General features: G+C 43.1%; 1 protein-coding gene across 1 annotated transcript; it reads left to right on the top strand.

The window, feature by feature from the left end:
* Positions 1-8,167: 8,167 nt before the first annotated feature.
* On the top strand, positions 8,168-13,019 carry LOC135743683 (uncharacterized). Its single transcript, XM_073813462.1, has 4 exons — positions 8,168-8,827; positions 9,197-10,755; positions 12,094-12,337; positions 12,876-13,019. The coding sequence occupies exons 1-4, from the start codon at positions 8,168-8,170 to the stop codon at positions 13,017-13,019; spliced, it is 2,607 nt and encodes an 868-aa protein (XP_073669563.1).
* The last annotated feature ends 2,077 nt before the right edge of the window (positions 13,020-15,096 follow it).

Below are 15,096 nucleotides of genomic sequence, written 5' to 3'. Positions count from 1 at the left end.
AAAACGTTTTTAGAAAGGTTCAGTCTGTTGTTATATTAATGGTCTAATAACGTTTTTAAAAACGTTATTGAAACATTCCATTCACCATTATATTCATGTTCTCAGAACGTTTTTCTAACGTTCGTAACAGGTTATAAAAACATTGTTTAAACGTTCGTACACAGTACAAACGTCCAGTTTTTTAGACGTAGTATTAACGTTATTGTTTGGTTACAAGAACGTTTTTAAAAACGTTTCTAGAATTGTTTGGTTTGTTGTTATGTTAATGTTCTAAGAACTTGTTTCAAAACGTTATTAAAACATTCCAATCACCATGATATTACTGTTCTAAGGACGTATTTAAAACCGTTCTTGAAACGTCCCATTTTCCATTATATTAATGTTCTAGGAACGTTTTTCTAACGTTCGTAACAGGTTATAAAAACATTGTTTAAACGTTCTTACACAGTACAAACGTCCAGTTTTTTAGACGTAGTATTAATGTTATTGTTTGGTTACAAGAACGTTTTTAAAAACGTTTCTAGAATGGTTCGGTTTGTTGTTATGTTAATGTTCTAAGAACGTGTTTCAAAATGTTATTAAAACATTCCAATCACCATGATATTACTGTTCTAAGGACGTTTTTAAAACTGTTCTTGAAACGTCCCATTTGCCATTACATTAATGTTCTAGGAACGTTTTTCTAACGTTCGTAACAGGTTATAAAAACATTGTTTAAACGTTCTTACACAGTACAAACGTCCAGTTTTTTAGACGTAGTATTAACGTTATTGTTTGGTTACAAGAACGTTTTTAAAAACGTTTCTAGAATGGTTCTGTTTGTTGTTATGTTAATGTTCTAAGAACGTGTTTCAAAACGTTATTAAAACATTCCAATCACCATGATATTACTGTTCTAAGGACGTTTATAAAACCGTTCTTGAACCGTCCCATTTGCCATTATATTAATGTGCTAGGAACGTTTTTCTAACGTTTGTAACTGGTTACAAAAACATTCGGTTGAAACGTTCTTGGAACGTTAAAAGCGTCCAGTTTTTTAGACGTAGTATTAACTTTATTTTTTGGTTACAAGAACGTTTTTAAAAACGTTTCTAGAATGGTTCGGTTTGTTGTTATATTAATGTTCTAGGAACAAGTTTAAAAACGTTATTAGACCATTAATATAACAACAGACTGAACCTTTCTAAAAACGTTTTTAATAACGTTCTTATAACCACACATTAACGTTAATACCACGTCTAAAAAACTGGACGCTTTTAACGTTGTAAGAACGTTAAAAAAAACCTTTTCCAAACTTTCGTAAGACGTTCCGGGAACGTTTTTATAACGTAAAATTGTTAGCTGGGGTATTCCCTTCTACAATATTCGATCTGGCCATTTTTTGCCAATATCGGATACTGCATATCGGATCGGCTCACCCCAATTTAAATCCCCAGAAGATACATTTTTATGCTAACATTTTTAGAATATTCCACTATGCAATGGTAATGTTGTAATGCTTACAATACAATTATAATGTTTTCAATGCTACCATTGTAAGAAAGTTACATTGCATACACAATGGTAACGTTTTCAATGCTACAGTTTTAAAAACTTTACATTACATACACAACAGTAACGTTTTCAATGCTAGGGTATGAAGAACGTTCTGCTAACTATGCAATTAAATAGTTGTCAATGCTACCCTTTTAAGAACGTTACATTATATACACAATGGTAACGTTTTCAATGCTACAGTTTTAAGAACAGTACATTACATACACAATAGTAACGTTTTCAATACTAGGGTATAAAGAACGTTCTGCTAACTTTGCAATTATAATGTTTTAAATGTTACAGTTTTAAGAATGTTACATTAGATACATAATGGTAACGTTTTCAATGCTAGGGTGTGTAGAACGTTCTGCTAACTATGCAAATATAATGTTTGCAATGCTACCGTTTGAAGAACGTTACATTACATACACAATAGTAACGTTTTCAATGCTAGGGTGTGTAGAACGTTCTGCTAACAATGCAATTATAATGTTTTCAATGCTACAGTTTTAAGAACGTTACATTACATACACAATGGTAACGTTTTTAATGCTAGGGTGTGCAGAATGTTCTGATAACAAAGCAATTATAACGTTTGCAATGCTACCGTTTTAAGAATGTTACATTACATACACAATGGTAACGTTTTTAATGCTAGGGTGTGCAGAATGTTCTGATAACAAAGCAAACATAACGTTTTCAATGTTACCGTTTTAAGAACGTTACATTACATACACAATGGTAACGTTTTTAATGCTAGGGTGTGCAGAATGTTCTGATAACAAAGCAAGTATAACGTTTTCAATGTTACCGTTTTAAGAACGTTACATTACATACACAATGGTAACGTTTTTAATGCTAGGGTGTGCAGAATGTTCTGATAACAAAGCAAATATAACGTTTGCAATGATACCGTTTTAAGAATGTTACATTACATACACAATGGTAACGTTTTCAGTGTTACAGTTTTAAGAACGTTACATTACATACACAATGGTAACGTTTTTAATGCTAGGGTGTGCAGAATGTTCTGATAACAAAGCAATTATAACGTTTGCAATGCTACCGTTTTAAGAACGTTACATTACATACACAATGGTAACGTTTTTAATGCTAGGGTGTGCAGAATGTTCTGATAACAAAGCAAACATAACGTTTTCAATGTTACCGTTTTAAGAACGTTACATTACATACACAATGGTAACGTTTTTAATGCTAGGGTGTGCAGAATGTTCTGATAACAAAGCAAATATAACGTTTTCAATGTTACCGTTTTAAGAATGTTACATTACATACACAATGGTAACGTTTTTAATGCTAGGGTGTGCAGAATGTTCTGATAACAAAGCAAATATAACGTTTGCAATGATACCGTTTTAAGAATGTTACATTACATACACAATGGTAACGTTTTCAATGTTACAGTTTTCAGAACGTTACATTACATACACAATGGTAACGTTTTTAAGACTAGGGTATGTAAAACGTTCTGCTAACAATGCATTTATAACATTTGCAATGCTACCGTTTTAAGAACGTTATATTACATACAAAATGGTAATGTTTTCAATGTTGCCGTTTTAAGGACGTTAGATTACATACACAATGGTAACGTTTCCAATGCTTGGGTATCTAGAACGTTCTGCTAACAATGCAATTATAACGTTTGCAATGCTACCGTTTTAAGAACGTTACATTACATACACAATGGTAACATTTGCAATGCTTGGGTGTGTAGAACGTTCCACTAACAATACAATAAAAACGTTTCTAATGCTAACGTTTTAAGGATGTATATTAATTGCAGATAACGTTCGGGAAACGAACTAATAACATTCTACTAATGTTATTGCAAGAACGTTTTTGGATAACTTTGGGAGAACCTTTACAGAACGTTAGCCAAAGTTATAAGAACGTTCCCTGTTAGCTGGGACTTGTACTGTATTTTGTAAAAAGTCAGCAATCCAACTAAAAATTTTGCCAATTGTATCGTTTCTGGTGTCCTATTCTTCCTCATACTCTTCATACATCTTCATCTCTTTCCAATCAACACAATTGGTAGAAAATACCAGTAGAGAAAAGTGTGTAAAATTTTTAGTTGTTGTGTTTACTCTATGATAACTGTGTTTTATTTATGTTCAACTTTTGCCTGCCTGTGTTTAGTATTTACAAAACAAGTGCATTACAGTGTAAAATATGTGTTTTATTGAAAAGTTTGTGTTTAGAGTTTTGAAAAAAGAGTACATGATTTGACGAATGGGTTTAGGCCACTATGAATTCAGTTCAGAGTTTGGGGTTTAGTGTTTTAGCAATTCAGAAAAACTAGAAAAACTAGATTTTCTCTATCACTAGTTATAATCTTTGTGTAAAAAGCAGACAATAATACAGATCCTGGTGAACCATTACTTATCAATCATGTTTGGAATCTAAAAAGTTAAGAAAAAAATGCTCTCAACTCTGTTCGTCATGTCGTGCTGTTAATCAGTATGGCCAGCAGGTGGCAATGTTGTTATTCTAAACTTATTCAGCTTCACAGTCTACAATGTCACTTTGTAAGTTTGTAGTTTTGGCTATATTAAAAAAGTTTAATCAAGTTATTTATAATAAGAAAAAAATGGTCAGAAACACACACATAAAGCCTTTGAAGAGAGCTGACAATGAAATTAATTACATGAAAGAAGAACAGAGAAGAGATATCATGACAACAAACATAAAGATGACAGACAACTTAAACAAACTTAGACAAGCAAAATATAAATCAACATTAAAAGAAAGATACAATGTGGATATAAAACAAGAGGACAGTCCAAGTAACAATGTAAGGGTTGATAAATAAGAGGAGAGAAACATTTAATATTAAAGAAGAAACAACAAGAAAGCAGACAGACTAAAAGGAAACTAAAGCACTGGGATTCCTTTAATTCACACTATGTGTTTAAAATGTTGTGTACAATATGTATTAATTTATTAGATCTGTAACTCTTTACAATAAGGTTGTAGTCGTAAACATTAGTAAATGCATAACCTAACATGAACAAACAATGAACAATATAGTTTTTTTTCAATATTAATTCTTGATATTGTTAGTTAATGTCAATACAGTTAAATCATGTTCGATTATGGTGCATTAATTAATGTTACCAGCCTAAGCACTAGATTGAATAAAAGTATTAGTAAATTCTGAAATGAACTAAGATTAATAAATGTTGTAGGAGTATGGCTCATCGTTAGTTCGTGTTAGCTAATGCATTAACTAATTGCCAACATATACAACCTTTTTGTAAAGTGTTACCATTATCTCTTATCAGTCATTAAATGTTTTTGCCGAAAAATTAAATAATACAAAAATGATTTCCTGTGTTTGGGGTAGGGGGGATGTTGTTCTCAAGGGCTCAAGTCCATTCCCTTTCCCATCCAACAACATTTGCAATTAAACATAATAAATGTGTGATTTAACCTTGAATGTCAATTTTATTGGTGGGTCTACTTCTTTTCCTAAATGCTCATGTCGAATTGAAAGTGGTTGTGTTGGCTCTAAATGAGACATTTTTAAAAATGGTTGTTAAAAATGCTGCTGATATACAGAAAATAAATGTTTTTTTTAACACTGAGGTGAAATTGTTTAAAATATATTATATAAGGAAAATTAATATTATTTTTTTATGTTTTATGATTAACAGAGGTCACATCAACATTCTTCTCTACAACTACAACTCCTACATCAACAGCCACTACAGCTGCACCAACATCCACTACAGCTGCACCAACAACCACGACATCTGCACCAACAACAACAGCTGCACCAACAACCCCAACAGCTAAACCAACAACCACTACAGCTTCACAAACATCCACTACAGCTGCAGCAAAAACCACGACAGTTGCACAAACAACCACTACAGCTTCACCAACATCCACTACAGCTGCACCAACAACCACGACAGCTGCACCAAAATCCATGACTGCTGCACCAACAACCACAACAGGTGCATCAACAACCACTACAGGTGCACCAACAACCACGACAGCTGCACAAACAACCAGAACACAAGCACCAACAACCACAAGAGCTGCACCAACAACCACAACTGCTGCACAAACAACCACAACAGGTGCATCAACAACCACTACAGGTGCAGCAATGACCACTACAGCTGCACCAACAACCACGTCAGCTGCAACGACAACCACAACAGCTGCACCAACAACCACAACTGCTGCACCAACAACCATGACTACTTTACCAACAACCACAACAGTTGCACCAACAACTACTACAGCTTCACCAACAACCACAACACAAGCACCTACAACCACAACACAACCACCAATAACCACGACAGCTGCACCAACAACCACAACACAAGCACCAACAACCACAACAGCTGCATCAACAACCACAACACAAGCACCATCAGCCAAAACAGCTGCACCAACAACCACAACACAAGCACCTACAACCACAACACAACCAACAATAACCATGACAGCTGCACCAATAACAACACCACAAGCACCAATAACCACAACAGTTGCACCAATAACCACAAAAACTGCACGAACAACCAGAACACAATCACCAATAACCACAACAGCTGCACCAACAACCACGACAGCTGCACCAACTACCACAACAGCTGCACCAACTACCACGACAACTACACCAACATCCACTACAGCTGCAGCAACATCAACTACAGCTGCACCAACAACCATGACAGCTGCACTAACAACAACGACTGTTGCACCAACAACCATGACTGCTGCACCAAAACCCACGACTGCAGCGCAAACATCCAATACAGCTGCACCAACAACCACGACAGCTGCAACAACATTTACTACAGCTGCACCAACAACCACAACAGCTGCACCAACAACCATGACTGTTGCACCAACAACGACGACAGCTGCACCAACAACCACAACAGTTGCACCAATAACCACAACAGCTGCACAAACAACCAGAACACAAGCACCAACAACCACAAGAGCTGCACCAACAACCACAACTGCTGCACCAACAACCACAACAAGTGCATCAACAACCACTACAGGTGCAGCAATGACCACTACAGCTGCACCAACAACCACGTCAGCTGCATCAACAACCACGACAGCTGCATCTACAACCACGACAGCTGCAACAACAACCTCGACAGCTGCACCAACAACCATGACAGCTGCAACAACAACCACGACACCATCAACAACATATACTAAAACTGCACCAACAACCACAACAGCTGCACCAACAACCACGACAGCTGCACCAACAACAACGACTGTTGCACCAACAACAACGACTGTTGCACCAACAACAACGACTGTTGCACCAACAACCACGACTGCTGCACCAAAACCCACGACTGCAGCACAAAAATCCAATACAGCTGCACCAACAACCACGACAGCTGCAACAACATCTACTAAAGCTGCACCAACAACCATAACAGCTGCACCAACAACCACGACAGCTGCAACAACATCTACTACAGCTGCACCAACAACCACAACAGCTGCACTAACAACCACGACTGTTGCACCAACAACGACGACAGCTGCACCAACAACCACAACAGCTACACCAACAACCACAACTGTTGCACCAACAACCATGACATCTCCACCAACAACCATGACATCTCCACCAACAACCACGACATCTCCACCAACAACCACAACACAATCCCAAACTACCAAAACACAAATACCACCAACAACAACACCACAAGCACCAACAACCACAACAGTTGCACCAATAACCACAACAGCTGCACCAACAACCACGACTGCTGCACCAAAACCCACGACTGCAGCACAAAAATCCAATACAGCTGCACCAACAACCACGACAGCTGCAACAACATCTACTAAAGCTGCACCAACAACCATAACAGCTGCACCAACAACCACGACAGCTGCAACAACATCTACTACAGCTGCACCAACAACCACAACAGCTGCACTAACAACCACGACTGTTGCACCAACAACGACGACAGCTGCACCAACAACCACAACAGCTACACCAACAACCACAACTGTTGCACCAACAACCATGACATCTCCACCAACAACCATGACATCTCCACCAACAACCACGACATCTCCACCAACAACCACAACACAATCCCAAACTACCAAAACACAAATACCACCAACAACAACACCACAAGCACCAACAACCACAACAGTTGCACCAATAACCACAACAGCTGCACAAACAACCAAAACTCAAGCACCAACAACCACGACAGCTGCATCTACAACCACGACAGCTGCAACAAAAACCTCGACAGCTGCACCAACAACAACGACTGTTGCAGCAACAACAACGACTGTTGCACCACCAACCACGACTGCTGCACCAACAACTACGACAGCTGAACCAACATCCACGACAGCTGCACCAACAATCACGACTGTTGCAGCAACAACAATGACTGTTGCACCAACAACCATGACTACTGCACCAACAACCACAACAGCTGCACCAACAACCACGACAGCTGCACCAACAACAACGACTGTTGCACCACCAACCACGACTGCTGCACCAACAACTACGACAGCTGAACCAACATCCACGACAGCTGCACCAACAATCACTACTGTTGCAGCAACAAAAATGACTGTTGCACCAACAACCATGACTACTGCACCAACAAGCACAACAGCTTCACCAACAACCACGACAGCTGCACCAACAACCACGACTGTTGCAGCAACAACAACGACTGTTGCACCAACAACCACGACTGCTGCACCAACAACTACGACAGCTGCACCAACAACCACGACAACTACACCAACACCCACTACAGCTGCAGCAACATCAACTACAGCTGCACCAACAACCATGACATCTGCACCAACAACAACGACTGTCGCACCAACAACCACGACTGCTGCACCAAAACCCACGACTGCAGCACAAACATCCAATACAGCTGCATCAACAACCACAACTGCTGCACCAACATCGACTACAGCTGAACCAACAACCACAACAGCTTTACCAACAACCACGACTACTCCAACATCATCTACTCCAGCTGCACCAAGAACCACAACAGCTGCACCAACAACCACGACTACTGCTCCAACATCTACTACAGCTGCACCAACATCTACTACAGCTGCATCAACAACCACGACAGCTTCACCAACAACCACTGCAGCTGTACCAACATCTACTACAGCTGCACCAACAACCACAACTATGGCACCAACAACCTCGACAGCTTTACCAGCAACCACTACATCTGCAGCAACCACAACGAATACTGCAACAACATCAACTTCAGCTGAACCAACAAACATGACAGCTGCACCAACATCCACGACATTTGCACCAACATCCACTACAGCTGCACAAACAACCACGACAGCTGCATCAACATATTCTACAGCTGCACTAACAACCACAACAGCTGCACCAACATCCACACCAGCTGCAGCAACAACCACGAAAGCTGCACCAACAACCACAACTGTTGCACCAACAACAACAACTGTTGCACCAACAACGATTACAGCTGCACCAACAACCACAACTGCTTCACCAACAACAACGACAGCTGCACCAACACCCACGACAGCTGCACCAACATCCACTACAGATGCAACAACATCCACTACAGCTGCACCAACAACCACAACTGCTGCACCAACAACCACAACAGCTGCAACAACAACAACCACATCTGCTGCACCAACAACCACAACAGTTGCACCAACAACCACAACAGCTGCACCAACAACCACAACTGCTGCACCAACAACCACAACAGGTGCAACAACAACCACAACTGCTGCACCAACAACCACAACAGCTGCACCAACAACCACAACAGCTGCACCAACAACCACAACTGCTGCACCAACAACCACAACAGCTGCAACAACAACCACAACTGCTGCACCAACAACCACTACAGCTGTACCAACATCTACGAAAGCTGCACCAAGAACCACAACAGCTGCACCAACAACCACGACTACTCCAAGATCATCTACTCCGGCTGCACCAACAACTACTACAGCTGCACCAACAACCACAACATCTACAACAACAACCACAACTGCTGCACCAACAACCACAACAGTTGCACCAACAATCACAACAGCTGCATCAATCACTACTACAGCTGCACCAACATCTACGAAAGCTGCACCAAGAACCACAACAGCTGCACCAACAACCACAACAGCTGCAACAACAACCACAACTGCTGCACCAACAACCACTACAGCTGTACCAACATCTACGAAAGCTGCACCAAGAACCACAACAGCTGCACCAACAACCACGACTACTCCAAGATCATCTACTCCGGCTGCACCAACAACTACTACAGCTGCACCAACAACCACAACAGCTACAACAACAACCCCAACTGCTGCACCAACAACCACAACAGTTGCACCAACAATCACAACAGCTGCATCAATCACTATTACAGCTGTACCAACATCTACAACAGCTGCACCAAGAACCACAACAGCTGCACCAACAACTACTACAGCTGCACCAACAAAAACGACAGCTGCACCAACAACCACAACAGCTGCACCAACAACCACAACTGCTGCACCAACAACCACAACAGCTGCAACAACAACCACAACTGCTGCACCAACAACCACTACAGCTGTACCAACATCTACGAAAGCTGCACCAAGAACCACAACAGCTGCACCAACAACCACGACTACTCCAATATCATCTACTCCGGCTGCACCAACAACTACTACAGCTGCACCAACAACCACAACAGCTACAACAACAACCACAACTGCTGCACCAACAACCACAACAGTTACACCAACAAGCACAACAGCTGCATCAATCACTACTACAGCTGTACCAACATCTACGAAAGCTGCACCAAGAACCACAACAGCTGCACCAACAACCACGACTACTCCAACATCATCTACTCCAGCTGCACCAACATCTACAACAGCTGCACCAAGAACCACAACAGCTGCACAAACAACTACTACAGCTGCACCAACAAAAACGACAGCTGCACCAACAACCACGCCAGCTGCACCAACAACCACGCCAGCTGCACCAACAACCACAACAGCTTCACCAACAACCACAACAGCTGCACCAAGAACCACTACAGCTGAACCAGCATCCACTACAGCTGCACAAAAAACCACGACAGCTGCACCGACAACCACAACTGCTTCACCAACAACAACATCTGTTGCACCAACAACCACGACAGCTGCACCAACAACCACAACTGCTTCACCAACAACCACAACAGCTGCACCAACAACAACGATAGCTGCACCAACATCGACTACAGCTGCACCAACAACCACAACAGCTGCACCAACAACCACTACAGCTGCACCAACAACCAAAACTGCTGCACCAACAACCACAACAGCTGCACCAATAACCATAACTGCTCCACCAACAACCACAACACAAGCACCAACAACCACAACAGTTGCACTAACAACTACTACAGCTGCACACACAACCACGACTGCTGCAACAACATCCATGACTGCTGCACGATCACCCTCTACAGCTTCACCAAAGCCCACTACAGCTTCACCAACATCTACGACAGCTGCACCAAGGACCACAACAGCTGCACTAACAACCACGACTACTCCAACATCATCTACTCCAGCTGCACCAACAACCACGAAATCTGCACCAACAACCACTAGAGCTGCACAAACAACCACTACAGCTGCACTAACAACCACACCGGCTGCAACAGCAACCACGAAAGCTACACCAACAACCACTTCAGCTGTACCAACATTTACGACAGCTGCACCAAGAACCTCAACAGCTGCACCAACAACCACGACTACTCCAACATCATCTACTCCAGCTGCAACAACTACCACGACATCTCCACCAACAACCACTACAGCAGCACCAACAACTACGACAGCTGCACAAACATCCACTAAAGCTGCACCAACAACCACAACAGCTGCACTAACAACCACAACAGCTGCACAAACAACCACTACAGCTGCATCAACAACCACCACAGCTGCACAAAAAAACATTACAGCTGCACCAACATCGACTACAGCTGAACAAACAACCACAACAGCTGCACCAACAACCACGACTACTCCAACATCATCTACTCGAGCTCCACCAACAACTACTTCAGCTGCACCAACTACTACTACAGCTGCACCAACAACCACTACAGCTGTACCAACATCTACGACAGCTGCCCCAGGAACCTCAACAGCTGCACCAACAACCACGACTACTCCAACATCATCTACTCCAGCTGCACCAACAACCACAACAGCTTCACCAACATCCAAGACATCTGCACCAACATACATGGCAGCTGCAACAACTACCACGACCTCTCCACCAACAATCACTACAGCAGCACCAACAACTACGACAGCTGCACAAACATCCACTAAAGCTGCACTAACAACCACAACAGCTGCACCAACAAACACTACAGCTGCACCAACAACAACTAGAGCTGCACTAACAACCACACCAGCTGCAACAACAACCACGCAAGCAGCCATAACAACCACGACTGCTACACCAACAACCACGACAGTTTCACCAACAACCACTGCAGCTGTTCCAACATCTACAACAGCTGCACCAACAACCACTACAGCTGCACCAACAACCACTACAGCTGCACCAACAACCACTACAGCTGCACCAACAACCACTACAGCTGCACCAACAACCACTACAGCTGCACCAACAACCGCTACAGCTGCACCAACAACCACTACAGCTGCACCAACAACCACAACAGCTGCACCAACAACCACTACAGCTGCACCAACAACCATGACTACTCCAACATCATCTACTCCAGCTGCACCAACAACCACTGCAGCTGCACCAACAACCACGACAGCTGCACCAATAACCACGACAGCTGCACCAACATCCACGACTGCTGCACCAATAACCACTACAGCTGCACCAACATCTACTACATCTGCACCAAGAACCATGACAGCTGCACCAACAACCACAACAGCTGCACCAATAACCACGACAACTGCACCAACAACCATGGCAGCTGCACCAACAACCACTACATCTGCAACAACAACCACAACTACTGCACCAACATCCACTACAGCTGCACCAACAACTACTGCACCAACAGCCACGACAGCTGCACCAACATCCACAACAGCAGCCCTAACAACCACGACTGCTACACCAACAACCACAACAGTTTCACCAAGAACCACAACAGCTGCACCAACATCCACTACAGCTGCTCTAAAAACCCCGACTGCTGCACCAACAACCACTACATCTGCACCAACATCTAATACAGCTGCATCAAAAACCACGACAACTGCACCAACAACTACAACAGCTGCACCAACAAGCACTACATCTGCACCAACAACCACAAATTCTGCACCAACTTCCGCTTCAGCTGCATCAACAACCACTACATCTGCATCAACAACCATGACTACTGTAACAATTACCACAACAGCAGCACCAATAACAACAACAGCTGCACCAATAACCACAACTACTCCAACTTCATCTATGTCAGCTGCACCAACAACTACTACTACTGCACCAACAACCACTACATCTACATCAACAACCACAAAAACTGCACCAACATCTACTACAGCTGCACCAACAATCATGACAGCTGCACCAACAACCACTACAGCTGCACCAACAACCACGACTGCTGCACCAATAACCACTACAGTTGCACCCACATCTACTACAGCTGCACCAAGAACCACGACTGCTGCACCAATAACCACTACAGCTGCACCAACATCTACTACAGCTGCACCAACAACCAAAACAGCTGCACCAATAACCACAACAGCAGCACCAACATCCACAATAGCTGAACCAACAAGCACGACAGCTGCACCGACATCCACAACAGCTGCAACAAAAACCACGACAGCAGCACCAACAACCACGACTAGTCCAACATCATCCACTACAGCTGCACCAACAACAACGACTACTGCACCAATATCTACTACAGCTGCACCAACAACCACAACAGCAGCACCAACATCTACAAAAACTGCACCAACAACCATGACAGCTGCACCAACATCCACTACAGCTGAACCAACACCCACTACAGCTGCACCAAAAACCACAACAGTAGCACCAACAACCACGACAGCTACCCCAACAACCACGACTAATGCACCAACAAACACGAATACTGCTACAACATTCACTTCGTCTGAACTAACAAGCACGACAGCTGCACATACAACCACTACAGCTGCACCAACAACCACGGCTACTGTACCAACAACCACGACAGCAGCACCAACAACCACGACAGCTGCACCAAAAACCACGACTACTCCAACATCATCAACTACAGCTGCACCAACAACTACTACAGCTGCACCAACAACCACTAAAGCTGCATCAACATCCACTACAGCTGAACCAACAACGACAGCTGCACCAACAACCACGAAAGCTGCACCAACAACCACATCTACTACAACATCATCTACTCCAGCGTCACCAACACCTACTACAGCTTCACAAACAACCATTTCAGCTGCACCAACATCTAATACAGCTGCATCAACAACCACGACAGTTGCACCAACAACCACACCAGCTGCACCAACATCCACTACAGCTGCCCTAACAACCACGACTGCTACACCAATAAGCACAACAACTGCACCAACAATCACGACAGGTGCACTATCAAACACAACAGCTGCACCCACAACCACAAATGCTGCACCAACATCCGCTTCAGCTGCATCCACAACCACTACATCTGCATCAACAGCCAAGACTACTGTACCAATTACCACAACAGCAGCACCAACAACCACGACAGCTGCACCAACAAGCACTACAGCTGCACCAACAACCATGACTAATGCACCAACAACCACTTCCACTGCACCAACAACAACGACAGCTGCACCAACAACCACGACAGCTGCACCGACAACCACGACAGCTGCATCAACAACCACGACAGCTGCACCAACAATCACACCAGCTGTACCAACAACCACAACAGCTGCACCAACATCTACTACAGCTGCACCAACAACCACAACAGCTGCACCAACAACCACGACTTCTGCAGCAACAACAACCATTACAGCTGCAACAACAACCACAACTGCTGCACCAACAACCACTACAGCTGCACCAGCATCTACTACAGCTGCACCAAAAACCACGACTGCTGCACAAACAACCACGACTGCTGCACCAACAACCACGACTGCTGCACTAACAACAATCATTACAGCTGCAACAACAACCACAACTTCTGCACCAACAACCACTACAGCTGCACCAGCATCTACTACAGCTGCACCAAAAACCACGACTGCTGCACCAACAACCACTACAGCTGCACCAGCATCTACTACAGCTGCACCAACAACCACAACACATGCATCAACAACCACGACAGCTGCACCAACAACCACTACAGCTGCACCAGCATCTAGTACAGCTGCACCAACAACCACGACAGTTGCACCAGCAACCACGCCAGCTGCCCTAACAAC

This window comes from Paramisgurnus dabryanus, chromosome 2, assembly GCF_030506205.2.
Source record: "Paramisgurnus dabryanus chromosome 2, PD_genome_1.1, whole genome shotgun sequence".
Lineage (NCBI taxonomy): Eukaryota > Metazoa > Chordata > Actinopteri > Cypriniformes > Cobitidae > Paramisgurnus > Paramisgurnus dabryanus.
This window is presented reverse-complemented; position numbering and strand designations above follow the sequence as displayed.